Consider the following 27,786-nt stretch of genomic DNA (forward strand, 5'->3'; position numbering starts at 1 on the left):
GCCAAAGTTCATGTTCCAAAGATTTAGAATGGCACTTTGATGCCTATCGAATTGCATTAGATGATTGATTTGGTCACAAACCAATGAAGCTTGTTGTCTTCTCATTCTTTGAAACCCACAATGAGACCACAAATGCAATGCCTGCATGTGTCCATTACATAACTCAGACATTTGCAGATAAAAACTGCAAAATGCTTGCTTATTTTAGCAGAAAATAAGAAAGTAGTTCAGTGGCCAAACTGATCTGTTACTTAAAATTGATCATAAGCCATAATATCAGTTCACATAAAAGAGTACCAACAATCAAAGGAATCTCATATCACTGAATTCCTCTTTAGTTCATCGTTTAACTCTAGTATGGTGGTAAGCAGGGTTGGCTCTGTCTGAAGTAGCTGCGATCTGTATTTGATACACTGAATATTGAAGCAAGTCCATCTGCTGCTAAAGCACCCCGAAAGCCATCTTGATTCAAGTTCATGTAGCAATCAATCTGCTGAAGTTTCTCGGAAACTCGAAGATCGAATTTGGGGATTGTTTGATGCTGTTGGACATCAGATTCCGGAGTGAAGTTATCGGTGAACCTTGAAAAATTCGTAGTTTTCGCAGCTGATGCTGCTGCCTCTTTTTCCTGCTGCAACTTCTCCCAGATGTTCTTCTTGTGGTATAAATGGCATAAGACCCAATCATCCAACTGAAGCAAAGCAAAGTCCTGTCAGTGGGGGAAAAAAAGAGAGAGTTCAATTGTGGAACTCGAGAGCTCGAGACGTACTCTTAGGCTGCCCTTGTTCGACGATCTATCAGTGTTAGCGAGGCGGTACTCGTGCATGATCCAATCCGTCTTGACTCCCCTCGGCGCTTTTCCATGGTAGAACACGAGCGCTTTCTTGATCCCCAGCGGCTGGGAACTGCCCGGCGGGGTGATCGGTTTATCGGCGCCTGTTGCTTTCCAGTGCCCACTTCCGGTGGTCCTGTCTGGCCGGCAGCCGTTGGGGTACTTGCGGTTTCTCGGCGTGAAAAAGTACCACTCCTTGCGCCCGAACAACGCCATCTCTGCCCACACACAACCCATTAGCTTTTTCCTCAAATTACACACTTCAGTTCAAGTAGTTTAGAAGTACAGCGATGAGGCGTTCGATTTGAAGGGTACCTGGAAGGTCCCAAGGGTCAAACTTGTAGAGGTCGATCTCGGCGATGATGGGTGCGTGGAGGCGTTGGCCGGCGGCCTTGCGGCAGAGGTAGTGGACGACGAGCTCCTCGTCGGTGGGGTGGAACCGGAAGCCCGGCGGCAGGTTCAGCTCGGCCTCGGCGTCTCTCTTCCTCGCCATGACCAGCTGGTTCACAGCGAACAGACAACCAGTGCAGTTTAAATACCTGTGGCCGCAGTGAGATGGTGGAGCTGAAAGGTCGTCCAACTCTCGGCGGCGCCGCCACCAAGGCTCGCCGTAGTGTTGGACTTGACTACGTGATTCATGAATCCGATCATTCTCGTTTCTCAAAATATAGCCCTTACCGATGCTTTTACTGATTAGAGGTGCGGAACGATGCACAGTTTAAATCTATGCAACCTAATAGGAAAGAGACTTGCGTGCATGGAAAATGACAGGTAGAGAGAGACGGGAAGGAGGTGTTGACGTTGAATGGGGAAGGAATTCTCCAGCACGAGGCGGAGAAAGATTGGTAGCAATGGCGGCAGATGGAAAGAGGAGATTCAATTCATACGGTCGAGGGATTCACAGCTGAACAACTTCATGTGGTCTCTTGACGTAGCTGAGTTGATGTCCCTGGGGTAATGGTGTAACGGTAGAATATTCGGATTGTAATTTGATCTCGGTTCGATCCTCAACTATGACGTATTTGTAGAATTTTTCTTTCAAATGAGAAAACACAATCAAAGGATATTGGCTTGGTTGGCCGCCGTATGCACTTCCCGATTTACTCTGGTGGCCGATGAAAAATTTCTATAGAAACCGACCACCCCAATGATAGTGGCTAATGAGATTATCATTTATTTTTTTGACGTAGCTGAGTTGATATATTTAAGTAATAAACGAACTTATATTAAAAGGTAAGGATTCGAATTGTAACCATCATGATTAAAAATTTCTTTCACTCACGTTTTGTTTTGGGAGGAGTAAAGAGAAGTGCAAGAGAAAGAGAATTTTAATTTTTATTTGAGATGGAGTGAATTAAGCAAGACAAGAGGAGAGAATGCTTTATCCTTGATGTTTATATTTCCGATGTAAGATGTAGGAAAGAAATTTAAAGAATATTTTATTTTTATTTTAAAATATTAATTATCAAATTAACTTATTTATTTAGATATTTTATCTTTGCGTCGTCGCTCCTTGCACAACATACATCCAATATTGCTCACACTCTACGTAGTATCAACATCGGTGTCCGCTCACGTAATTTTTTCTCCTTAAAAGGATAAAGATAGATAACCTAATCTTCTTCTCCTCCTCCAATGATAGAGACTTATGTAAAGAGCATACGTTGCTTATTTTAACACCTTGTATGTTTCAACTTTTACATGCAATATTCATAGAATTTTACAGTTTTTTATCCGTCTTCTATGTACATTTTTTTAAGAAGTGAGGGTATTTTTGTAACTTATATATTTAATCTTCATTCTCATTCCTTTCCTCCCAAACAAGGTAACACGCATTACATTAATTAATCTTCCTTCCCTTTAAATAAACAAGGTGGAACATAAATATTTTACTTTTTCCTCTCTTTTTCTTTTTTCCATTGCCTTCTCCTTTCGTTAATGGATCTTCTCTCACCCCATCTAAATAGAGCGTTAGAGATTTGACTAACTGAGATTTATTATACCTTTCTTCATTAAACTATGGGACCGCCAATGAGTACGTTTAATGTAAGCATTATCACGTTTTACATTAGAGAGAAAGCGCATTCATATGTAAAAGAAAGTGAGATAGGACATTTTTTTTTAATTTCTCACACTAAAGATCGAATCTCAACTTTAATAAATTAATAGATGAATTTCTCTTAATAGATGATTGCCCTAAAAGAGAAATTTTCGTAAGATCGAATCATCACTCCATGATTAATTGACATAAGTTGGATAGTAAATGGAATGCAAATTAGAATAAATAGAAATTAAAATTAAAAAATATGGGAGCACTTTCTGATTTACCCTGAAGCTCTTATCAATGGGATTAATTAAGTTTTATAAAAAAAAAGGAGCAAAAAGCTCATAAGTTGAATTGATAATTAAATGAGAGATTTATATCAATGGATAGATTTATATGAATTCGAGTCGCGACAACCGTGATAAAAAATCCTCCCACCAAAGGCTGTTCAAGCCGGGGCAACGGCAGTAAAAAACCCTCCCACTCAGGGCAACCACATTTTTTATCAATAATTTATGTTAATAGAGGAAAGAAATTTTATATGGGATGAAAGAGAGAGATGGTCTTATTGTCGCCTTCATTTATTTCCTATTTTTATATTTTTTATATCTTTTATATTAAAAAAATTAAGGAGTACTGCTCCCGCATCACCCAGCTTGACTTCTCCCTGCGTGAAAAAACACTGTTGATTGATACATAAAGTTTTGAGCACATATTTTCATGCAACTCACAGGAAATATTAGTCTTGATTGAAATAGAGCGACCAACACCTACCTTCTAGATTGTTTTGTTTTTCAAAGTTAACAGAACAAATAAAAAGAAAATGAAAAAGAAGAAAAAGATAGAGAGCTATATTTTAGAGGTTAAGCTGATGAATTAAAAAGAGAAAGAGGTTGAGAAATCTTCCTAAAAGAAAGATGAGGAAGCAATTTTATCAACTAAACAATATATATACTAATTGCATAAAGAATAATATACAAATACTAACTAGTGGACCTAAGTTTGATTGTTATCTATTTGCCATCATCTCACTGATTAATATTAATGTGTAATTTGCTTCATAAAATCTCATGTTCTAATAAATTATAATAATACTAAATGTTCCTGCTTAAGATATTGTCTTTGAATGAGTCGCCGACCACCTAACTTATAGATTGGATTAAAATGGTACCTACGAGAGGCGAAGAAAGATACCTAACTTATAGATTGGATAAAATGGATTCTAATAACGTGCTATCAAGCTCTGAGCTGTAAGAAGGAAGAAGATGATGAGAACATAGGCCAGGGGTGTCCTGACTCAACAACTCTGACGCTCAAGTCAGACCTGACTGGAGATAGAGAAGAAATGTTGGAATGTAGAGAGAAGTATGTTCGTGGGTTTTCTGCGCGTACCTGCATCCGCAAAAGGCGGAGGAGTTATATAGACTTATGAAGAGAAAGATGTCTTATCTTAATTAAGGAGAGTGAAGATATTGTCAGAGGTGATGTCCCATCGTCGATAAGGAGGACATCCTATTGCCGTCATAGTAGCGAAGAGTCTTATCACTCATGCCTAATACAACATCAGACTGCGCTATCACGCCGCATTAATCGGGTGGATGAGCTACTTGAGATATCACCTTATTGCACGTGTCCTTCTGACGACGGCCTGCCAAGCTAAATGAGAGAATGAAGAAAGCAGAGTCAGTTGAGTGTGGTGTAGGGCACTGAGTAGGGGGAGTGTGAGGGCCTGAGCCGAGGTCATCTGAGATGAGCCTTGAGGCTGATACGAGATTTGGTATGGTCGGGAGGAGACTCGGTGGGGCGACTTGGACTCGAAGCTCGAAGTCGGATGTCAAACTAGAGTTAAGCTTTGAGAAAGGTTGAATGTGAAATCCTGAGCTAGCTGGATGTGAATTGGGTGTTGGATCCCGAGTGGAGTCGAACTTGACATTTCGAGAGTGGAGTTCAAGCTGCGGAGCTAAGTCATGAGTCCCAGCTAGTCAGCCCTAGAATCTAGTCTTATATCCGATGTGTCATCTCCAACTGAACTAGGTCCATCTCCAGTTCTAATATCGTCGACAATACTGCCTTATATGATTAGTATATTTACTTTTATACATTTGAATTTAAAGTTGTATTATACTAAATACTTTGTTTTGTCAATTTGGGCCCGATCTGTCTGAGACCAGGCCCAATAATGAGGTCCATCTCCAGACACCACGCGTTAACGTTACCGTCATCTCTCTTTCCTGCGCCTCTCCGTGTAGCGGAGCAGAGGCGAAGGAAAACCTAATGTCGAGCTTCTTCCCTCCGGCTCCTCGGATACCTCCGATGCCTCCGATACGGGATACAGCGCCGCCGCCTCCACTTTCTTCAAATTTAGTGTCTGAATCCGAGGAGTCATCTTCCGGCGCTGAAGCAGCGGCGACGCTCCTGGTTCGACATCTGCCGGAAGGAATGCCTCACGACCTACTATCTCGTCTGTTCTCCCACTATGGCGCTTCCAGTGTCCGGCCCTGCGCCGGTGGAAGGTCTACTACCTGTCGCTCTGTTTGTTTCTGGTCTTTTTGATCTGCTTATTCCATAACTTCGATGTGATGTCCATGACGTGCGTGTTGTCCTTGACGCTTGTCAACTGTCTTTCATGGCCTGAAATGGTGTATTTTCAGTACAGGAGAGTCTTTTTGTATATTCTAGGGAACAACAGTGAACTATGTACAGGAAAGTTTCTCTTTGTGGATTTTGCACTTGTTCTGCTAACCTCTTGGTAAATTTTATTTATAAAGGTGTTCGATCGTGGACTGTTTAGTTTGTTGAACATTGGAAGCATAGTTGCAGGCCAACTAGTTTAGGTTGTGGGCTTAGTGAATAAGTATATTCGGAGCAACGCAGGACGCAGTGTTAGTGTCCATAACATTATCTATTTGTTTCGGAGATACCAAATCTGAACACGGAGTTTAATGGTCTAGCTAATATGTATTACGGTATATGTAGGCAGAGGGGTCTCATGTTGTCTCATTATATATCTTGCATGCAGTGGGCATTGGTTAAGAATAACTACCTCATAATCTTTTTAACACTGAACAAGAATTCTGGAGTGGAAATGAGAGTATCTGTTCCTGAAATACATTACTTTTTCTGGAGGAGGAATGACAAAAAAAAGTTATATATATATATATATATATATATATATATATATATATATATATAGTGTTTTTTCTTTTTAAATAAGGGAATAAATTATCTATTCTTTCATATTTTTTCTTAAAAGATGCAATTTTTACATGAATCTTAGTAGGCATGTTTTCCTTCTAAACTCTTCTTTTGTTTATTATGATATTTGACTCGCGTTAAAGCACTATTTTGCTTTCTAGTCAATTAATTCTTTCTCTTTAATTTAGGCTAAGGAATTGTGCCTTTGTGGATTTCAAGGATGAAGTTCTAGCCACTCAAGCCCAAAGTCAGTTGAACAGGTGGATGATTCAACTAATTTTTAACTGACGATACTAGTTCATGTCAAAATGAGACCTTTTTACAATTTGTGCCCTGCTTTCCACTGTAGTTTCTGTGATCAAACTCAAGATTGTCATGGTCTCTTATTTTTTTTTTTTTTTTGGAGGATGATTTAGGTTGAGATTTCTAGGAAAAGTTTTAAAAGTAGAGAGAGCAGGCAAGCCCAATTTGAAGTCTGCAGATCAGAAAAGTGATTCTCAATCAAAGAAGGATTCCACAGCAAATTCATCACATCTCAAGGAATCTTTTACAAACCAAAAGAACTTGACGACTGGTGAACCCATTGCTCCAAGGCTGGGTGTGGACTATCCTTTTCCACCACATCTCGAGTATGTTGTCCATGACAATGATTTAACAATTATTCTTTTATATTTTAGTTGATCAATGTGGGTTTTCTTTTGTTTGTCAATTCAAGATTTAGTAGTTACCTTTTTCTATTAGGAGTTCTAAGACTTAACATGAAGAATGTGGGAGCATAAGTTATAAGATTGGGAGGATAAAATTATAAGTACTTACCTCATTAGACATATTATAGAGAACACGTGTGGACCATGTCCATCTTCATTGACAGCTTGCACAGCCTATTCTTATCAGTTATGTAATAATATTAAAGATGTATTCTGTCTCTTGATTAAATTTGCTGACTGAAATATAGGTTGAATTTTCCTTGAACAGTCACTTTGTCTTTCCATGAGTTTTCTTTTCTGGGCTTGTGCTAAGAGGCCCAAGATAGGTTCAGGCTTCCAGCAACAGTGATAAACCCAGTCCTGCTATTTGCTTGATCAAATTATATTCGGATTACAATTTAATTTTTTTTATCATTATTGCAAATGATAGATATATTTGAATCCAGTAACTTACCTTATGCTTCCATGTAATTACTAAAGCCATCTGTCAGGAACGAAGTTCTCCTTTCTTTAAAACATCATGGAATAAATACATAACTACCATCCATTGGTTACCTGTTGACTCGAGGCATGGTTGTCTTTGATGATATTTCTTCTTAAAAAGTATTTCTATAGCATAGAATCACCTCTCTGTCATAGATGGATACTAGTTTAGTAATTTAAAATAAATTAACAAGAATCTGGAAGCTAGAGTAATTCTTCTGCAGTTCAATTTTCTTTCAATAGAGTATATGTTCTTATCAAACTACACTTTTGAACTGTGAACTTCTTTTGTAGGTATGCATATCCTCCTCCTGATGGAAATATATTGACCAACATTGTGAATGCACTAATTGCTGTCCCTCGATTTTATACACAGGTTGAATTGGTTTCAACACAGTTATTTTCCATGTCATCTGTTCTATCAAAGTTAAAATAGAATGGTAGACTCTTGGAATTTGTGTAATTTGTAACAACATATTATCTTTTCAGGTTTTGCATTTAATGAACAAAATGAATATTCCAGCACCATTTCGCATGGCATTGCCAACTCCACCATTACCACCCCCAATACCTGTTGCTCCACCTCCCTCACCTCCTCTGCCTCCTACTACAACAGCAATGAAGTCAAATTTGAATGATTTATCCAGTGAAGAGTCTGAGTTGGAATCATCAGAAGTACTTATTTACTCATAGTTCTTCCTATATTGTAGTATTAAAATTCAACTTGTTCAAAAACTAGCTTTTTATCCTAACTTGAAATCAACCTTTGCAGGAAGATGCTGAGAGTGGTCATCGTCGAAAGCGTAGGAGGCGAGAAGCAATTGTTGGTCCTGCAGTTGATAAAGGTGTAGCACATGAAGATGTTGGATTGAAACCTGTTTCCTTGGTTCCAAAAGAAATTCCAGTTATTAGAAAGAAAAATCCTGTGTTGCAGGTTCTCATTTTTTTTCACAAGCTTAATATTCTTTTATATGTTTGCACTTTGCTGGACATGATGCAACCTTATTTTGATATTAGATTAAGGTTGCTCCTAAACCAGTTCTCAAGGAAACTATGGAAAAAGATGTCAGTGTAAAAGAACTTGCTTTAGATAATGAGCATTTTGAGCATTCGCTTATCGCTGCACCACAAGAAATTGAAAGTGGAAAATTGCCTCCAGAGGAAATACTGTCTCTTCCCATGTTCAAGGTATCATTCCTCTTTGTTTTTATTATACCTGGCTTCTTGAATCAAATCTACTAACTTTTGAAAAGGAAAAGCAAAATTAATGTATGCAAGTATAGTTTGAATCTTTATGATACTGCATTTATCCGTTTACTTCATCCTTGCCCACAGTTTATTGCATAGTACCCTTGGATACAAAGAAAACTTGATTTGTATCTTTGTATGATTTATTGCCCTTTTTTTATGCCTACTATGTCTCTCACACAGTATTCTGATTCAGTAATTTGTATAACTTGAGATGATAAAAGTAATGGCGATATCATCAATTGTCTGATACTAGCCCTTGTTGGATTAGTCTATGCATGCCTAATAGCTGGTATTTTGAGATCCTGAGGATTCTAGTTGATGATGTGTATTGTTAGTTACATTTCAGGTTAAAACCCACTCTGTATGGATTTTTGAGGCAAGGATTAATGATTAAGCTGTTCAAATTTTAATGAAACCTTTGACTTACTGGAGCATGCTGCAGATATCTTTAGTGCCGTACAGAAATTAATTACAGCAAAATTCAATGGTTGCTTGTATATTTCCTCAAAACAGAAGGATGAAATAATTCACAAGTTCAATTTATTGGTTGGTCTTTTCTTATTCCTTGTATGAAGGATCAAGTCTAAATTTCCAGTACAAACTACAATATCAACAATTCTGATAAATGAAAATTCCAATCGACTTAGAGCCATAAACAAACTTTAGAGATTTGGTTAATTATGCTGCAATGTATTGTATATTTGTATATCTTGGTGAGCTAGATGTTTAATGTAGATCTTCATTTCCTTTTCTGTCCTACAGAACAAACACCACTTTTAGTCCTACAGGAACAATCTTAATTGTTGCATTTTGTTATCTTAATTTTGTTTGCAACCACTGTTAATTCTTGTGGAGCTACTGGACTGCAGGAAAGACATAAGTAGACATTAAAAACATTTGGTTACATTATCATCAATTTTCTACCAATTACATAATTTCTGTTTAGCATTATCTCTATCAGTTTAGGATGGTTAAAGATCTATTCTGGTCTGCAAATTGTTGTGATGTGAAATAGATGAAGAGGTTTGTTTTGTTTTTATTAGTATGTTTGATTGATCAGGGAATGCAGATATGAGTTGCACAATCAGCTATTATTAAACTATAACTGTGGTCTACGATCTGCTTATTCAAACATACAATTGATAGGGATAGAATGCTGTACTTTAGGTAGTGTTAGTTATTACTCATGTATTTATAGCCCTTGTATAACTATTGTATCTAAAATTGATGCAACTAGGTATGCCTTACTAGGTTGCATTTGATATTTTTCTCAACCGTCTAATGCAAACAAGGAATGAAATCAATTTGAAATTTGAATTAAAATTTTGGTGTAAAAAATTTGTTATCTTTTAATTCGGTAGGAGCATAATGGGTATCTTTTAATTTAGTTGGAGTTTGATTAAGTTATTGTATTTCCAGATTTATGATATTTATTTCCTAGTTTGTTTCAGGTCAACTCTATAAAAGTAGTGTCATTTTAGCTGTATTTTTCATCTTTCAGTTAATAAAACTTTTCCATTTTTGATTCCCTGTGTGATCTTTTCTTCTCTGTGTGAGATAGTTATTTCCGTGTTTAATCAAATTCATCCAGGTTCTATGTGTGTTTTGGTTCAATTTGTTATTGCATCACATTCCCCATCAAACTGGAGCATAGGTATTCTCTATGTCAGGCTTGATATATAAACTAGAACAGGTCTGACAAAAAGGAAAAAAGAGGATAAATTGACTATGACAATTAATGATGCTAAAAATATGAACACGATTCTAGTGCAACAGCATGAAGACATGAGGCTCTAAATTGATCTTTGAAGTCATAGTTCAGACCTACAGATGTGAATTCACTCTTGTTGGATTATTATGCTCTTCCTCTTTTTCTTTATTCCATTCCTTTAAAATTGAAGTTAACATTTGCAAGTCATTCAATGGTAGTTTGGAACTTTGGATCAGTGTATCTTGTCATTATGTTCAGACTAGTAGTATTCATGCATACCTGGTTTGATGGAATAAAAATGCTTCAACCTTGCAGAATTATTCTCCTGGAGACCCTGCAAGTGTCTTGTACATTAAAAACTTGGCAAAAGATGTGGTTGTTGATGACTTCTACTTCATATTTGGTAAGTTCTTTAGAAATCAAAATGAGTTAAATATTGAGAGGGTCACTCATATTTCTCTTTTTTTAATAGTTTGATAAGTACCCATACTAATTTAACTAGCTGCTCACTTTTCCTTGTAAATCCTTTTTTATTGTGCTTGTATTGACAATCACATCTCAGGGTCGCTTTTTGGAAGCATTGAAGCTGCCAGAGTTGGTCTCACTATTAAGTTGATGCAGGTACGAGTCATGCTGATTATCATGCATACTTCTTTTGATGAGAAAGTAAATTTGGATATTTTCTTTGCTGATTTCAACTGTTGAAGATCTGGGCGACTACTTTATTTTATTTTATCTGTTTTTTTTGTGTATTCCTTATTCATGTAGATCTTGTTGATTCATTGACTGATAGTAGTGTTCTAAAGTAACCAACCAAATAATGTGGTAAGAATGCACATAGACTGGACCCTTTCCTATCACATTTAAGCTTTTTGAGAAAGGCAGTCAGCCAATTACTTAATATCAAAGTAGGTCTTATGACCTTGGATAGAGTTCCATATAGGCTATCCTAAATAGTTGGGACTAACATGCCTTCCAAATGACAGTGTGAATCAAACCAAGAGCTCTTCCCTTCAAATTGTGGTAATTGTCAATGTCAATATTGACACGTTAGAGTGTTAAGAATATAAATGTAATAATGATTCCTTTCTTAACAGCTCAAACTAAATGATGGTTGGTGTTGGTAACAAGCAAGTTGATGCTTCATCTTGTGGTCTAAAAAATGATGGCCCTGTTTGAATTTAGTGTCTAGTACGTATTATCCTTGGTTTTTAGTTAATTTGATCCAACTACTTGCCACATATGCTAACTTGTATGCCATGCAATTCCCCAAATATCATTTATGATTTCTGTGTGAGATGTTAATGGGTGCTAAAAATCTATTTTGAATTGGTAAATCAAGGTATAGTTTTAGGTGCTAATTGTAGGAACAGAAACTCTCTTGTTGTTAAGCCCAGCACTATTCCCTCATTATGGGGCCTATTAATATTGATAGCCTTCATTAATCTCATCTCCCTTGTTTGGCTGCATAATTTGCTTGAGCTGTTAATTGTTTGCTATCTCAAACTCCAAGGAGATAAATACTTGGTTACTTTTACATCCGTACTTGTATGAATGCTGAAATAAAACTATAGCATCAAATCTATCAATTTGGATTTATTGTTTGGCATAGTTAAGATATCATAACATTTTGTTGTTTTTCTCAGCGCTGCTTCAGTCAGTAGTGTATTCATATTTACTGACAACCTTTATTAATCGCATGCCACTTGTTTGTGCATATAACCAGGTTGAGCAGATAATTATTTGACATCTTACATGAACATACTTTAATGCTTTAGCATATGCACCTAACGTAATTGCTGCAATAAAACTGTAATTTTCAATTTGGTATCTGTTGTGCCTTACATTAATACACTGTTATAACGTCAATCTTTTCTGTTCCTTATGTTCATTGTATATCAGGAAGGCCGCATGAGGGGTCAAGCATTCGTGACATTTCCATCCGTAGATCTTGCTCAGCATGCACTGGTGGGTGTTGAACAATAGCCTGACGTATCTGCCTCTTCTCATAGCGTTCCTCCTGGATTTACATCTTCTGTAGATAACCATTTAGTACATTTTCTATTCTTCCATGCTGATGAGACTAAGATTTATGAAGCTGCAAGCTGGACGTACATCCTAGTATTTAGCCCTATAGTCGAACTATTCAAAAGTGACAAAATTTGCAGTTCCTCCCTGGAGTTTCTTCATTTATGTAAAATTTTGATTTTTAATTTATTTTACCTTTGTGCAGAATCTAGTCAATGGATACGTGTTCAAAGGAAAGCCAATCATCATTCAGTTTGGCCGTAACTCTGGTGCTGCTAAAGCAAACTGAGTCATGTTATTGTAAGTGCAAGTGTATATCTCAGATCTACTCTAACCCGCAACTCATTTTCAAATTCCTTGGATCCTTATTTCAGAGTATAGAGTTTCATTTTACATGGCTGGACATTTCACTAAAGTTGGGTGCTCTGGGAAAATCTCCAGTGTTGCTATGTGTAGTTGGACGACAGTTCCAGGTTGGTCATTCCTTATGCTCCCTACTAGCAGGCATTTTAACAACAAACAGAGTTGGCTCAGCTCAACTAGCAGGCAGCTTAATTTGCCGAAGCCACTGGAGTAACAACTAGACTGCAGTCCAAACAACTGCCACTACTCAAACCTCTTGCAGTCTGAAAGAATGCAGTGTTCAGCACCTACATCAGGATGGAAAACATCACTAGCTAATTATACATGAACCTTCCATTCTTGCATCAACTTCGTGTGGGACGATGCCTCTTTTACTCAAAAGTTTATAGAGGATTGAATTTGCTCTCCTTTAATTGAAAGGCAAATTTGTGACAGGAGGAGATGTTCTGAACAGTTGAGCTATTTGGAATGGCCTTTTCATTTTCTTCTATACAATTTCATCCAACTTTAACTCTTAGATGAACTATGGTTACACAGAGGGTAAACAATCGCGCTAAATATATGCAAACGTATTTATAAATATATTTTTATTTAAAATGATGAATGATTATTAAAAATGTTTAAAATATATATATATATATATATATATATATATATATATCCGATATTCAATTAAAAATGTTTTAAAAAATCATTTTAAAAATGTTTTAAAATGATGAATGAATTATTACACAGAGCTATTTTTTTTTAATGAGTATGGTGTGAAAAAATTATTCATATCCGATATTCAATTAAATAATATATATATATATCTATTAATTATTTTTTATTTCATAATCAATTTTAAAAAATAAAAAAATAAATTTGAACCTTTTTTTTTTCATCGTAGTTTATAGATATTTTTTTATTTTTATTAAATTATATTTTTTTATATGATATTAATTTTAATATATTTTTATCAAATAATAATAATTAAATGAAATGAAGAAAATTATATCTTTGCTTTTTCGATTTTTCTCATCGTTTATATAGGTATTTTTTATTAAATTATATATTTTTTATATGATATTAATTTTAATATATTCGCTTTCGCTATTTCTCGATTGACCAAAAATTTACCGTGGCGAATTACTACTGCCTTTTCAAGGGTACTCGAGGTAGGAGGGGCGATATGATGGCGCAGTTTCAGCAGTCGATCACCGCAGCGACGACGGCGGTTGCGACTGCTCAGTCTCAGGATCTGATGGAATCGAATGGCGAAGTTTCTTCGCAGGCTCCTCCGAAGCAGGTGGCTCTGGCCATGGAGCGGCTGGCTTCCGCCGCCCGAATCATAGCCGACATTCGGCTGGGTGCCGACCGCTTGCTGGAGGCGCTGCTGTTATCGGCCGACGATCCGCAGCAGTCGATTGACAGGGTCGCCCAGCTTCTCCGCAAGGAGGACACCTCGATGCGCCAGCACTTCAACGATCTCCGCGGACTCGGTGATCTCTTCTCTCCTCCCCTCCCCATTCTCTTTCTTCGATTTTTTTTTCCAGTTTATTATCCATGTAGAGCTTCGTGGTTTATCTCGCACTGATGATTTACTGAGATCGAGTTACGATAAAGGTCGCGATTCTGCCAAGTACAATTCAAATTGCTTAATTTTGCTTCCTTAGGGTTTGAATCTTGTTCTTGATTCTAATCTAGTCACTTTTTTGTTGCATTCAAACTGTTTGATTTTTTTTCTTAGGATTTGAATCTTATTATCGATCTTTATCTGGTTGCTTGTTTTGTTGTATTAAAACTGTTTTTTTCATTGGCTTTGAATCTTGTTCTTGATTTTTTTTTCATTGTTACATCTGATTTCTTTTGTTTCTTGGTTATGATGTTGCTTCGTGGTTTTGGTAGGTTGACCTGTCAAGGATCGTTGTTGGCCCAAAATATAAGCACCTGTCAACTCACATTGTTGTTGATTTAATTGTTGAATCCCTAGCCCATAGGTTCGGAACAAAATACATAAATCACTGTGAACCTACTCAGAGTACTATAACCATCCAGCATATTGTCTAGGAAATCGGCATTCAAAAGAAAATTCAAGCTTTAACCAGGTATATGAGTTATTTAACAGTAGTAGTATATCACTCTTCTGTGAGTGAATGTCATGAAAATAAAACTATCACGCTTCAAACTCTAGGTTTGTCTTATTATTGAAGCATTTTGCTAGTTTAATTTTGATTTGTAGTACCACTTGTCCTACATTTACTGTTTTGAAAATAAACAGAAGTCTTCTGAGAATGAGACAGAAAACTATAAGATATCTGTTGTCAGCATCATCATCAAGCTCTATTAGTCCCAATTATTTGAGGTCAGTTACATAGATCTTATCCTTATATTGAATGTTGTGCAAGAGTACACACTGGTAATAATCAGATCTCTTAGCTACAAATGATTTGTCTCCTCACACTCAATGTACTTTCGACTCTGTGCTTCAACTTGTCTAGCTATAGTAAGTATAAAGTGTATTACATTTTTTAACATTGCTGAACAAGTATTTCCATTATTTCAAACACTTTTCAATATAAATTAATTTGTATTCTCTTCCACTCTTAGGAAACCAACTGGAAGCTTCTGGGGTATTGAATGGGTCTACCAAGCTACGAGGTAATTCTTGGGGATTGCACATGCCCCTTGTTTGCCCAGATGGTGCAGTTGTTGCATATGCATGGAAACGACAACTTGCAGGACAGGCTGGTGCATCGGCTGTTGATAGGACTAGGTAGGATTTAATTGCAATGTTAGTTTACAATGAAGTATTTTCTCAATGATTCTAGTACTTATTTTCTTTTCATAAATTTTGATTTTAACTTTTATTTTGGCTCTTCATCTTTGTCAAGTTCAAGCTTCATGTAGGTTACTATTTTTTACCATTAACAATTCAGATTTTTAATTTAAAAATATAAAAGTTAGTCATTTTCTCTACTTCTTTTGTTCCTTAGATATGAATATGATTGTCAACATACTAGTCTTGTTACATCAAAATTGTCCTAGATCTTCTTTTGCTATTGGTTTTCAATGCAATTTACTACTCTGGTGCATGCTATTTCAAGATACTTGTTTGGTTGTAGGATGTCTTACCAATACACAATATTTCTAGTGTAGCAAACTACGGATAAAATATATGAATGAGTTTCAGTATCTTGATATTCTGGCAGGGTATTGTTCCCCGTTTTGTTAAAAGATTTGACCTGGTAAACATTTGAATTGGCTTGTATCTGGGCCATAGTTGATATAATATAAAAGATCATGAATTTAAATGACTGAACATTGTCCGGTCATTTTAAATTCTGATAGCTTATTGTGGAACTTCTGATGAAAAGATCAGCAGTTGAATAATTCATTGCCCTACCATGTATTGTCCCAACAATTACTTCAACGCTCAGAAATTTTAGCAGATGTTGGAAACGGTATAGCCTAGCCCTACCTACTTTGTTGAAGCTATGAAAAAGTTCCATTATTCGTATTGGTGGAAGGGGGGAGGAAGAGGAAATGAAGGTGAGAATGAAGAAGGGGAGGAAGAAGAGAAAGATGATGATGTGAATGAAAAAGGAGAGGAGGAAGAGAAAGATAAAGAGGAGAACAAAGGAGGGAAAGAGGAAGAGGAAGGAGAAAAGGAGGAAACACCAGATAATTTGCCACCTTACAATAGCTAGAGTTTCCTATTTACTATATCATTGTCATGCCTTCCTTACAATAGCTTCCATTTGGTCGTCCTTTGTTTCAACACTACTTTTACCGTAGCCGACCTGCTCTCTTGTTTCAACACTAGTTTCAATGTGTCAGAATATTTTACTACCTATTTCAGTTGATATGAATATGAAACTAGATTTTAAGCTATGCATGGATCATTCTTATGCTTTCTCAGACCAATCTCTGAGATGAATATCTTCCAATGGAAACTTTCTGTACCATTTTCCTTGTCCTTTGTTGCCCAGTTTTCATCATGGTTTCTCAATGCTGTGGCTGCTCCTGCTGCCGGTTTTCAAGTGTGATAATTCAGATAATTCTTATGGCTACTATGAGGAATACAGGTTGATTTTCCTTCTTGGTCCACATGGTTTATCCTCACACCCTTCTTAGAGTCATACAAGTTAGACAAAAGGGGTAGCTTAGAGTCCCACAACTTCCTTCTTATTCATGTGATGTAACAAGAAGCTACTGTTTCATCCAGACTGTTTTATCCATGATAACTGGGATTTGCTCTTAATGTAAGGGTTCTTAGAAATTTTTGGAGTAAAAAATCTATTGAGTCCTTTAATAGTTAAAATGGGAATGCCAGTAGAAATCTTATGATTCATTAATTATTTCCAGATTAGCTCTCAAGGCATTCACTGATCAGAAAAAGCGATTTTTCCCTCACCTAGAAGATGAAATATCAGGAGATGGAGAGCCTGGAAATGCCAAAAAATGGTTAGACTCCCAAGGTTCTGTCAGGAATCGAAAAGATGACCATAGGGAAAAGATGTCATTATCTGACGTTCTCAAAGATTTGGAGTGTGAGTTCCCAAATATAAGAATCTTCACTTATCAGCGTCTAGATTGGTCAAAAAGAGCTTCTTCATTGTCCTCTATTGTAAGTGAAAATTCAGACTCATTTAAGAATCAGAGTTTGAATCACTCAAGCTACACAAGTGCTGGGGTATCTAATCTTGCCGCAGTAGATCAAGCTGCTGTGATTGAGTTGCTGGTTCCTTTTATCTTCAGAGCTGTGGTATCATTGCATCCTGCAGGATCCGTAACCCCTGATGCCCTGGCATTTTTTTCTACTGATGAGGTACAATTAACGGGCTGTTTAACATTATCAATTAAGTTTAATTTTTTGCTTATCTCTTCTCTCAGACTCCCCTCAAGAGACCTTTCTGCTCTTTTTTTCTCATCAATCTAATTTCCCTTGAAGTACAGTTTCCTTAGTTGGAAATCATTTGGTAACTGTAGTTAATTTTTACTTTTCTACAGACTTAATTTTTGTTCAGGTTTTTCTATATAGGACAAATTAATCAAGTTGAATATTATATTGCTGACCATCTTTATTTAAGCTTGGTTTAGAGAGTGATTTTCCAAAGTGTTTCGGCCTTCAAAAGCATTTTGAGAGTTGATTAAGAAGTGAAGTGAACTCATGTTCAAAATGTTTTTACTCAAAGCACTGCATTTCTAAATTGCTTTCCAATGTTTCTTTTCCTAAGCAATTTTTTGATATAAAAAAAATAAATTAACTACTATAAATATAATTTTAAAATATAGTATAACACAATATTTTTATTATTTAAAAGAAAATGTTTAAATAATATTTAAATAATACAGAATAATCAAGTTTAAATTATTATTTATATGTTAATGATACATTAAATGATATTAAAATAAAATTAGAAAACATTTTAAAATACAATTTAATAAATAAAATGTTATTATTTAATATGTAATATTATAAGAATAACTCGTCAAAATAATAATTCAAATAACTAAGTAATATCATTATGATTAGTTTAATCTTTAAAATATATTATGATAATAAAGCATTACGAATATTGCAATCATTATCCTATTGAATAAATAAAAAGTTAATATTATATGAAAATTTAAAATATTATATTAATGATTGAATATTTTAAATAAATAATTGGCTAAAAGCATTTTAACATATAGGTGAACACTAATTTGGACAAAAAAATTATTATTTAATATAATGAAAAGATCATAATTCAATGAAAGAAATATTTTTTTAAATGGTGATATTACATAAAATATTATTTTATATTTCAAATTAATAAAAAAATAAAAATGATGTGTAAATGTATAATTTATTTTAAGTTTTAATTGACCATGTTTATTTTAATTATAAGAGTAATGATAGATAGCATGAAAAATTGTAGCATGAATGTAGCATGACACACTCAATGCAAGTGGATCCCATTGACATGCAGTGGAACTCACATCCATGCATTGAGTGTGTCATGCTACATTCATGCTACAATTTTCATGCTATCTATCATTACTCTATTTTGATATACTGTCATTTTTTATTTTAAAGCAAAAACTGATTTCTAAATATATTTTTACCATTCAATATAGATTGTAAGATTGCTTCTTCAATCAATTTTGGGATTTAGGTTAACAAACACTTAACTACTATGCCAAATCCAGCCTTAATCACTATGATAGCGCTCTCACTACTTTTTAATTGATTAAATTTTGGTTCAATGATTGCCATAATTTACGTAGTGCTCATGGATCAATATTTATTAGGAGACCTGTTTCTAATCAATTCAACCATATCAAACATGCATGCGATTGACATTTCCAGTAATCATCTCTTCTCTTTCATTTTTTTCTGCTGTAATAATTGTGATTAAACTTTTCTAGGGTGGCAACTACATGCATTCAAGGGGTGTATCAGTACATCATGTGTTTAGACATGTCACTGTAAGTTTTCCATAGATTGATTTTTTCTTGTGCTTAATTAACTTTAAAATTCAGTTGGCAGAGTGAGATGTGTCAACTCCTTCAGTTCTGTTAAGTGTTAACAAATATATTATGCATTCAACTTCTTTGTTCCTATGCAGGAGAATGCTGATAGAGCATTGCAGTACTTTCTCAGTGTAGAAAGTAATCATTCACTTACTCTACTTCTGGTATGTCTAACACTCTTAGTAGGTGTCTAGGTATAGCAGCTTTCATAGTATGAGAATAGTGCCACTGCCACATTTAGGCCTTGTTTGTTTTAAAAAATTTCTTTTAGAAAATAAAAATTAAAATAAATATTTGTTAAGTTATTTTCTTAACACATTTAAATTTATTAGAGGTGAATGATGTGATAAATATATTTTAAATTTTTAAAGAATTTATTTTATTTTCTGAAAGCTGCAAATTGAAAATAGATAAGGCCTTAATTTTTTTATAAGACTGTCTGTATCTGCCTCTTTCGTATCCAGACTCCATCAAGGATGTGTTTTCATCCTTTAGCTATTCTCCTGGTGATAACATCACATGCATTATAACCTTGATTTAGGATTGCATGAAAATGGTACAAGACAAGGTAACTGTAATACACAGAATGGTGTGGGTGCCTATGCTGTTTCATATAGGCCTTGCTAAAATAACCTAAAACTAAGCTAGTTTAGGTTGTTATTAAGAAAATCAATTTAAACAATTCAAAAAGATTGTATAATTGATATGCCCCGCCTAATCAATGAGAAAAATGCAAAAGGTACACATTATCTAAGCTGACCAATAAGCAAAATGTTCTTCCTGATGCAACATTTCAAAGTTTGATATGTAAATTTTTTATCTATCAAGATTACTGTATAAATTTTTAATCTCTTTTATCATTTTGTTGATTATTTTTTGATTCATCATATATATGATATGTTTTTTTTTTTCAATTACTTTAGTTTTAATATTGGGTGAACCATTTTAGTTCTCCTTTTACATTTTCGAAAACAATATTTTTTAGAAAAAAATATTCTCTTATTTTATTTATTCTTAGATTTTCATTAATTCAAAGATAAATTAAATTAATCATCTTCTTCTCAATGCAAAGCTAATTGAATATTAAGGTGATATCAATCTCAAATGCATTGTGGATTATGTAGTTTCATTAGGTTGATTTGTTGTTATGACCATATGCTTAATGGGTCAAGGGTTCTTTCATATTTAGCATTATATTTCTTGCAGCGTTGGATCTGCAGCCATCAAACATTATTTTCAAAAACATGCAGGTAATACAATGATATTTTTTATACTATCCAATATCGTATTAGTAGTTTCAGAAATTAACTGATATTTTTTTATGCACAGTAAATGTGGTCGTCTTTTAAGGATGGACAAGTCACTAGCTTTGCTTTTGCCTCCTGTTCACCGTGCCTTTTGGGAAATTTCTGTATCCAATTCTAGCCAAATGAAATTGGCTCCAGATTCTGTTTCTGCTTATCATATTGGGTGTTCTGCTGATGAATTCTGATGAAATTAACGCTATTGTTGTCAGCTTAAAATGTCCTAAAATAGTGCTATACTGGTAAGCATTTTGGAGACTGTCCTTTTATATCTGTACATGTTTTTTATTTTGGATCTTTTGCAGTTGTAGAAACTCAAGCACGATAACAGATTGGTATACAGTTTCCCATTTATTTTCTACTGTTTATTTATGGGTGTTGTATTGACAGATTACTTTGGTTTGACCCATGACTCAGCTTTTAGGATAAGTGGTTAGTCATTTAACTTACACATAATATTAGAACGGAAGTACTTTGTTCAAATTCTGCCCATGACAACATCAATATGTTGGGTTTGGGTCTGTTGGTTTGCACCTCCCCACGCCACCGCTGCCACACACACAGACTCTACCACCGCCACCCGATTAGATTGGTTCCTGTTGTAAGAGCTGTAGCTTTGGGGATATTATAAGTAGTGAGTCAATCAATTTTAACGGTATTGTTGATAGACTGTTTGGGTTTAGAAGTTCTTTGTGCAAGGGAGGTCCAACTTACCTTGGGATGGTGAACATTGGACTTACCTTGGGAGGGTGAAGATTGGGAGTGCTCCTTCAATGCTTAAGTGATAGGGGGAATGCAGAAAGAAATTTAGAAATGTCAAAGCCCAACACGGTTCATTTTAACTTATGATAGTAAGCATGACCATACAATGAGAATTTCATAGGTCTAGATAAGATATATCAAAATCAAGATCATAGTTGAAGTAGCACTGGAACAAAAATCTCACACTGACTGAGAACAAAACTTACGAAGAGAGGAACATTATTAAACTAATGGTTGGGGGATTATGGTCCCTTTTAGAGACTCCAACCCCAAAAAAGAAAAATCCAATGAATTTAAATATTATAGGGAAAATAATTTTATACCTAAATAGACTTGTTCAAACTTGGAACAAATCTAGTGTGGATCCCTGTGTCGACATCAATAAATCCCTTGTAGATTCCTGTATTCTTCACTTAATTGACATCAATAAGATCCTTTGCAGAGCAGTAGGCTTATGGCTAATTGGCTATTTTACTGTCTTAGCTCTTTCTCACACAAACTAATCTTAGGATTGAGCTTCTCCCAGGATGGCATACTGTTTTGTTCTCCCTACCTATATCTTCTAAGTAATGTTTCTAATTTTCTGTATTGACTTGCTCGGAATGATTATTCGTCACTAACAGACCATGTTAAATTTCCAGGAGTAGGTTGTTGTAGGCAATGCAAACTTTATTCTTCTAACTAATGTCCAGCTACCTACTTATTTTTCAATCATTTATGTTAACACAGCACTTCAACCAACTGTACTAAATTGATAATTCCTTTTACTATGTTCTTTTGGCAACAGGATAAATGCTGGCCAAATCTATATCAACATCTTCGAGGAGACGATATCAAGTCATCCATAGGCTTCTTGAAGGCACATAAGCTGAACCAACCGATAGGAAGAGGGAAGTCAGATTTAACTAGTGTTTTTTCCTCTCTCCAAACAATTCTTTGAGTATCAGTTTGTTGAGGTGAGATCAAAGATGTCATTTCCTTTTCGTGTGGCAACTCTTAGTAGTTGTTGCTCAATGTAGTTTCCATGACAGAGGAGAGTGGGCTTAACATGACCTAGACGTTCGGTAAATCCCTCTCTCTGTTCATTGATCTATGAACATTGAATGGCAAGCATATCTTCTCTTTTGCATAATATTTTTGTAAAAACGTCTTTATGGATAATGGATGTTTGTTGAAAATTTTTAAGAAGATTATATATTTTTTAATTGAGAAGAACTATTTTTAAATTAAAATTTGCCATCTAAGGTATTTTTAATGGACCAAAAATATTAATTTAGACTAAAAGTTATGCTAAGGATCTTTTTGAGAATTTTAAGAAGAATTTGCTACTATTTAATTTAAAAAGATAAATTCTGAGTTACAAATACGAATTAATCTGTTGAGTGTTTTTATATAATATCACAATTATTCCAGAAGAATTTAAAATCTAAAGATTAAAATATCATTTATAGAAAGCTACGACTACATATATATCATCATTGGATGCATTCCAAATTCAACGAACTAATTGGTTCACGATCATGTACAAGATGAAGCTTGACCTAATTGTATTATGTACTCACTTTAAGAACATTCTTGATTGAGAATATCAGAGATTTTATCGATCCGTACATTTACTTTGAGAATATTCCAAATTGAAAACATCTCTGAAAAGATCATATAGGATTTCAACCGTACACTTACTTTACGAGCACTCATTTTACGAACATCCCTAATCTAAAATATCTTCAGAGAAATTACACAAATTGTAGTCATGCACTCATTTTGGAAACATCTCTGATTGAAAACATCTCGAGATGAAACATTCTCGAATAGGAATGCACTTAAGACGGTACACTCAAGTCACGAGAACATCTCGACCGCGAATATCTCTATCGAACCGTTTGATTTGAAGGTTCGATCATTTCTGATAATTGCAACTTTGACATAAAACTGTCAGTAACTACCATTGACAAAATCAACGCGCGTGCAAAGAAGAAGTTCTACCTGTTGGAACCCGCGGGAGGGTGTGGTCGAGCAGCATGCAGTAATTTAACTAATCACTAACCTGATCATAAATTTTATCAAACTTGTTTCAAATCCCAAACTTAGAAACTAGTGCAAAGGATCGTTCGAAACATTCAAACAACACTAAAAAAACACCTTGTTTTAGTCAAACACGAACACTGAAATTAAAGGATATTTAGCAACAAATTAAACTAGGAAGAGTTCATCAGCATGTTCTCGAACTCCCTGAAACTGATCGCGCCGTCACCGTCTTCATCGTAAACCGCGATCATCCTCTCGCACTCCTCCAGCCTCGCCCCCTCTTCCAACCCCAACCTCTCCATCACCCCCATCAGCTCCTCCGCACCCACCTTCCCGTCGCCATTCCCGTCGAACACCGCAAAAGCCTCCTCCAGCTCCTCCGCACTCGCGTCTTTCTCCTGCAACAGGCGGCAGGCCTCCTCCATGAGGCCGCAGCCGTCCTCCTCACCGGAGTAATTCCACAAGCCAAGCCTCCTCATAACCACCTCCGCGTCATAGTCGCTCGTCGCGTCGACATTCCGACGCTGCTTCCTGCTGCCAGAAGTACTGCACGAGACAACCAGCTCCGGCTGCTTAGCTACTCCGGCGAGCTGCATGCACCTCCTCAGCAAAAAGCTGGAGATTTCAAAACGGCAATGCAATAATGCATCAAAGAGACGGCTCGTGAGGTGAAGAAGGTGCTGCATGATCGAAGTGTGAGTGGTTGCAGTGGACGAACAGGGTTCTGATCAGCTATTTATACAAACTCCAAAGATCTGGCTCACGTCACGTAAATAAATGGCAGTTAATTATCGAATTAACAAATTTGAGAGAAGGTATGCAGAACTTTCTCTGATATTTGCTTGCACGTCAGAAGTAGTCTTGCAGATGATCTTTTTTTCTCACTTTCCTTATAGAAAACATGAAGAAAGAGACAAGAACGAGTTGACTCGTTGACTCATTGACCCGTTGACTCGCGACTCGTTGACTAAGACTTCACAAGTAAATGGAGTTTGTTCAGTGTGTAAGTAACAAGGCACTTGCTGCTCATTGATTGATTGGGAAGTTGTCGAGTCATTTTCTTTATTTGGGATCGATAAACGGTTGTGTCAAGAACTTATGTAGTTTATAAACCCTGATCAGGGTCGAGCTGATACGATCAGCTCGCTCTTGGTCGAACCGATTGAAAGTCGTCTCTTTCGGTTGGAATTAGAATTGTAAATGAGCTAAAACAAACTTTGCGCTTAAATTTGACTTGAATTTAGTTTGTTGAAGTGTCATTGTTGATGGCAAATTTTTAATATTAAAATCTTAGTAAATTTTATTCATTATGAGAACTTCTTTATCTATTTACAATCTGATAAGAATATTATTACTGAACATGATTTATGGATTTTATTTGTGGATATTTATAAAAATATTAACCAATTGAATATCTATATGTTCAAATATATTAAAATATTTATTTATTTATTTAATATTATGTATATAATTAAGCACACTTAAAAGATTTGCTCTCGTTCTGTTGAGTTGACTAGACCGAATTAAACAGCCAGCGTGTGATGTTTATAAAAGAGACCAACCAAGTTTATGGAGAAAAGTGGAGTGCTGACTAAGCTCATTTAATTTTTAAATGAGCTATTTTCGAACCGAGCTTGAACTAAACTCGTTTAACTTTAAAACGAATCATTTTCGAATCGAGCTTGAACCGTTCTCGAACTATTTAATTTCATTACGAGCCGAACTCGAGCTTAAAAATTAAAGCTTGAATCAAACTCAAACTTAGAAAAAATGAACCAAGTTCGAGCTCGAGCCTCTTATTGTTTGACTCGGTGCAGTTCGATTACACCCATATGCTAAACTGAATCCCTCATAAGAAAATGCAGTGGAAATTTTGCTCGGGAAGTATTTGGTGGGCCTCATGAGATTGGGTCGCAATTGTTTCGGGCCCATTTAGAAGCCCATTAAATGGTTATTCTTCACTCTTTTAATCATTTAATTTTAAAAATATAAATAGACATTAAAAGAAAAAGGAATATTTAAGAAATTTGCCTACATTATTTTCATGACAAAAAAAAAAGATCAATAAAAAATATAGGCATTTGACTTAAACGTAGAAATATTCCTGTCCACCTGGAACCCATGATTTATGATTAACTAAATAAAATTTATATAAAATTCTAAAAATAAAGTATTGATAAAAAATAATAAACAAAATTGTTTAAAAAATAAAATTAAATAAAAATTAAATAAAATTGAAAAAAATATCGTATTGATGAAAAAAATAATAAATTAAATTAATTAAAAAATAAAATTAAATAAAATTAAAAATATATGAGAGCTATTTTTAAATAAAATTAATTTAAAAACAAAACTAAATAAAAATTAAAGAAATTAAAAAATAAACAAATAAAAAGAAAAAGGATAGAAATGTCATTATAATAGGAGAGAGAGAGGGAGTGGGAGGGGGTGTGCGGTATAAGGGGGTGGGAAAAGCAGTTCTTTATGATTTAACATATTTTACGGTTGATATTCAAATAATAGATTATCACAAGAAAATAAAAATCCATTTTTTAAAAAATAATCTCTTAGACAATAAAATCTCTCCCACGTGTGAAAAAGGTTGTTCAGTCAAGTCATCAAGATTTACCTTCTTATTATATATATATATATTTTTATATTTTATAAATATCCAATTATTCTATGTATAATCCTATAGAAAGTTATGAATTTTTATAAGAATGTAATAAAAAGTAATTTTAATGATTTCGAGGTAAATTAGTAAACTTAAATATACATTGAGTCTTAATTTATGATGGACTATATATATATATATATATAATAATATGTTTCTTTTTTTCTTTTTTATTCATAACGTGAAAATATATCTTTCTTCTAAAATATACCGAAGCACATAGGAGTATCTCCTATTTCAGTTATTAAATTATGAATTAGATGTTTTTAAATTTAGAAATTATTTCAAGCATTTTTATTAAAAAAACATTGATTTTGAAGGTGTGGACAAGAAATTTTTAATGGTCAACTGCGTGTTTTCTAAACCATTTCGATTTGATTGCAATAAATAAACAACTCCTAATTTTAGAACATTTTTCCTCTCTCAGTTTACAAACAATTCAACGGGTTAAAATACTATTAGTTCAAGTTAATTACGTATTATAGTAATTATAATTGTGTAGTTGCTATATATATTATAATAATTATGATTCCGTAACTAATATAAAATATATTTAATTTATTTAAAAATATTTATGTTGTAACAGTTGTGATTTCATAGCTAGTGTAAAACATACTTAACTTATTCAAAAATATTTACGTTGTAGCATTTATAAATTTGTAGTTGCTACAATGTATATTTAACCTATTAAAAAATATTCATATTGTAGTATTTACGATTTCGTAATTGTTATAATGCGAATTCAATCTTATTCACTTATCATTTATGTTATAGCAGTTATGAAACTTTTATTCATGTTGTACTAACGATAAAATCATAACTCCTATAATTATTATAGCAGTTACAATTTTATAGTTGTTATAATATCGATTCAATTTGTTCATATAATATTTATATTATAATAATTATACAATAATACATTTAATTAATTAAATTATAAGATATTACGATAATAGAAATATAATAATTATATGGGAAGATAAAAAATAATTTTTTATGATTAAAAAAAATACAATGCCCTTTTACTTTTTACCTAAATTATTTTAAACATTGAGTTGCTTAACAACTACTTGATGTGACATCGTGGTGGAGAGTATTGTCCCCGGGACAATGATTGTCATAATCAAAGGATGCTGGACATTTGGATTGGCCGAAGAAGTAAATCGAAAAACTATCGTTGTTATTTTAGACATCGAATTGCTTAACAACTACATGATGCGACGTCGTGGTGGATAGTATTAATTTGTTGCATTGAACGAGGAAAGCGTGTCGATTTGGGCCAAATGATTTGACGGAACTGGCCAAGATTTAGAATTGACCCAAAGCCACCGCGGGCGTGGCTTCCTCCTTTTGACTTGACTTGGACTTCGAATCTTCCAGGAAATTATTTCATTCTAACAAACTAATTTAATTGATTTGTCAAAATCTTGATTCCAAATCTATTATTCGATCCATTGAATTTTCATGAAATGGAGTAATATTTCATTAAATTGATTAAGTTTTGATATTATTTAATTAGTAGCAATTTTTTTAGATTACCTATACTTTCATATGGAGCAAATTCTAATTATTTTAATATTGATCAATATTGATATAATGCTATTAGAATAAAAATATTTTTATAATATAAAAATGATATTTAAGAGGGCTTCTTTATTTATAATAAAAATAAGTATTATCAAATATTTTAAAAGTCGTTTTTTTAGTGCACGTAGGGTTGTATTTTAAATTTATTCGATACGTGAATTGAGAAAAAACATTTCGCTATATATATATATACGAGTTTGATATTCTGCGTGACTTTTTCGTACGCGTTCGTGAGCGCCATGCGATCCATCGTCCATCACGCAATCGCGCGTTAGATCTGACCGTCCAAATGTGGAAATGCACAATGTTCCGTCCC

The 27,786-nt window shown here is 34.5% G+C and overlaps 4 protein-coding genes across 5 annotated transcripts; 2 read left to right on the forward strand and 2 right to left on the reverse strand.

The window, feature by feature from the left end:
• Positions 1 to 157: 157 nt before the first annotated feature.
• On the reverse strand, positions 158 to 1,383 carry LOC141838596 (NAC domain-containing protein 2-like). The gene is made up of 3 exons (XM_074726114.1): positions 1,148 to 1,383; positions 770 to 1,050; positions 158 to 691 (listed from the first exon to the last, which is right to left on the reverse strand). Exons 1-3 carry the CDS (start codon positions 1,323 to 1,325, stop codon positions 353 to 355), a joined length of 798 nt encoding a protein of 265 aa, XP_074582215.1. The 5' UTR covers positions 1,326 to 1,383; the 3' UTR covers positions 158 to 352.
• A 3,732-nt stretch (positions 1,384 to 5,115) lies between these two features.
• On the forward strand, positions 5,116 to 13,131 carry LOC141837975 (U11/U12 small nuclear ribonucleoprotein 65 kDa protein). The gene is made up of 12 exons (XM_074725349.1): positions 5,116 to 5,389; positions 6,260 to 6,331; positions 6,488 to 6,700; positions 7,556 to 7,637; positions 7,751 to 7,936; positions 8,034 to 8,195; positions 8,279 to 8,449; positions 10,539 to 10,626; positions 10,786 to 10,844; positions 12,126 to 12,191; positions 12,457 to 12,551; positions 12,626 to 13,131. The coding sequence occupies exons 1-11, from the start codon at positions 5,151 to 5,153 to the stop codon at positions 12,538 to 12,540; spliced, it is 1,422 nt and encodes a 473-aa protein (XP_074581450.1). The 5' UTR covers positions 5,116 to 5,150; the 3' UTR covers positions 12,541 to 12,551; positions 12,626 to 13,131.
• A 627-nt stretch (positions 13,132 to 13,758) lies between these two features.
• On the forward strand, positions 13,759 to 22,313 carry LOC141839976 (mediator of RNA polymerase II transcription subunit 27). Of its 2 annotated transcripts, XR_012602722.1 has the most exons (8): positions 13,759 to 14,095; positions 15,204 to 15,369; positions 16,962 to 17,424; positions 19,011 to 19,070; positions 19,211 to 19,279; positions 20,322 to 20,365; positions 20,445 to 20,661; positions 21,969 to 22,313. XR_012602722.1 is itself a non-coding variant. In XM_074727847.1 (7 exons), the coding sequence occupies exons 1-7, from the start codon at positions 13,786 to 13,788 to the stop codon at positions 20,605 to 20,607; spliced, it is 1,275 nt and encodes a 424-aa protein (XP_074583948.1). In that variant the 5' UTR covers positions 13,759 to 13,785; the 3' UTR covers positions 20,608 to 20,808. The 2 variants fall into 2 exon arrangements, 1 of the variants encoding a protein (XP_074583948.1); XM_074727847.1 differs by lacking the exon at positions 21,969 to 22,313 and having other exon boundaries at positions 20,445 to 20,808.
• A 1,066-nt stretch (positions 22,314 to 23,379) lies between these two features.
• LOC141837558 (uncharacterized) lies at positions 23,380 to 23,895 on the reverse strand. The gene has a single exon (XM_074724938.1). It carries the CDS (start codon positions 23,893 to 23,895, stop codon positions 23,380 to 23,382), a length of 516 nt encoding a protein of 171 aa, XP_074581039.1.
• Between the last annotated feature and the right edge of the window lie 3,891 nt (positions 23,896 to 27,786).

Source organism: Curcuma longa, chromosome 11 (assembly GCF_044706935.1).
Source record: "Curcuma longa cultivar G26 ecotype Majalengka, Jawa Barat chromosome 11, ITB_CL_G26_1.1, whole genome shotgun sequence".
In the NCBI taxonomy this organism is placed as follows: domain Eukaryota; kingdom Viridiplantae; phylum Streptophyta; class Magnoliopsida; order Zingiberales; family Zingiberaceae; genus Curcuma; species Curcuma longa.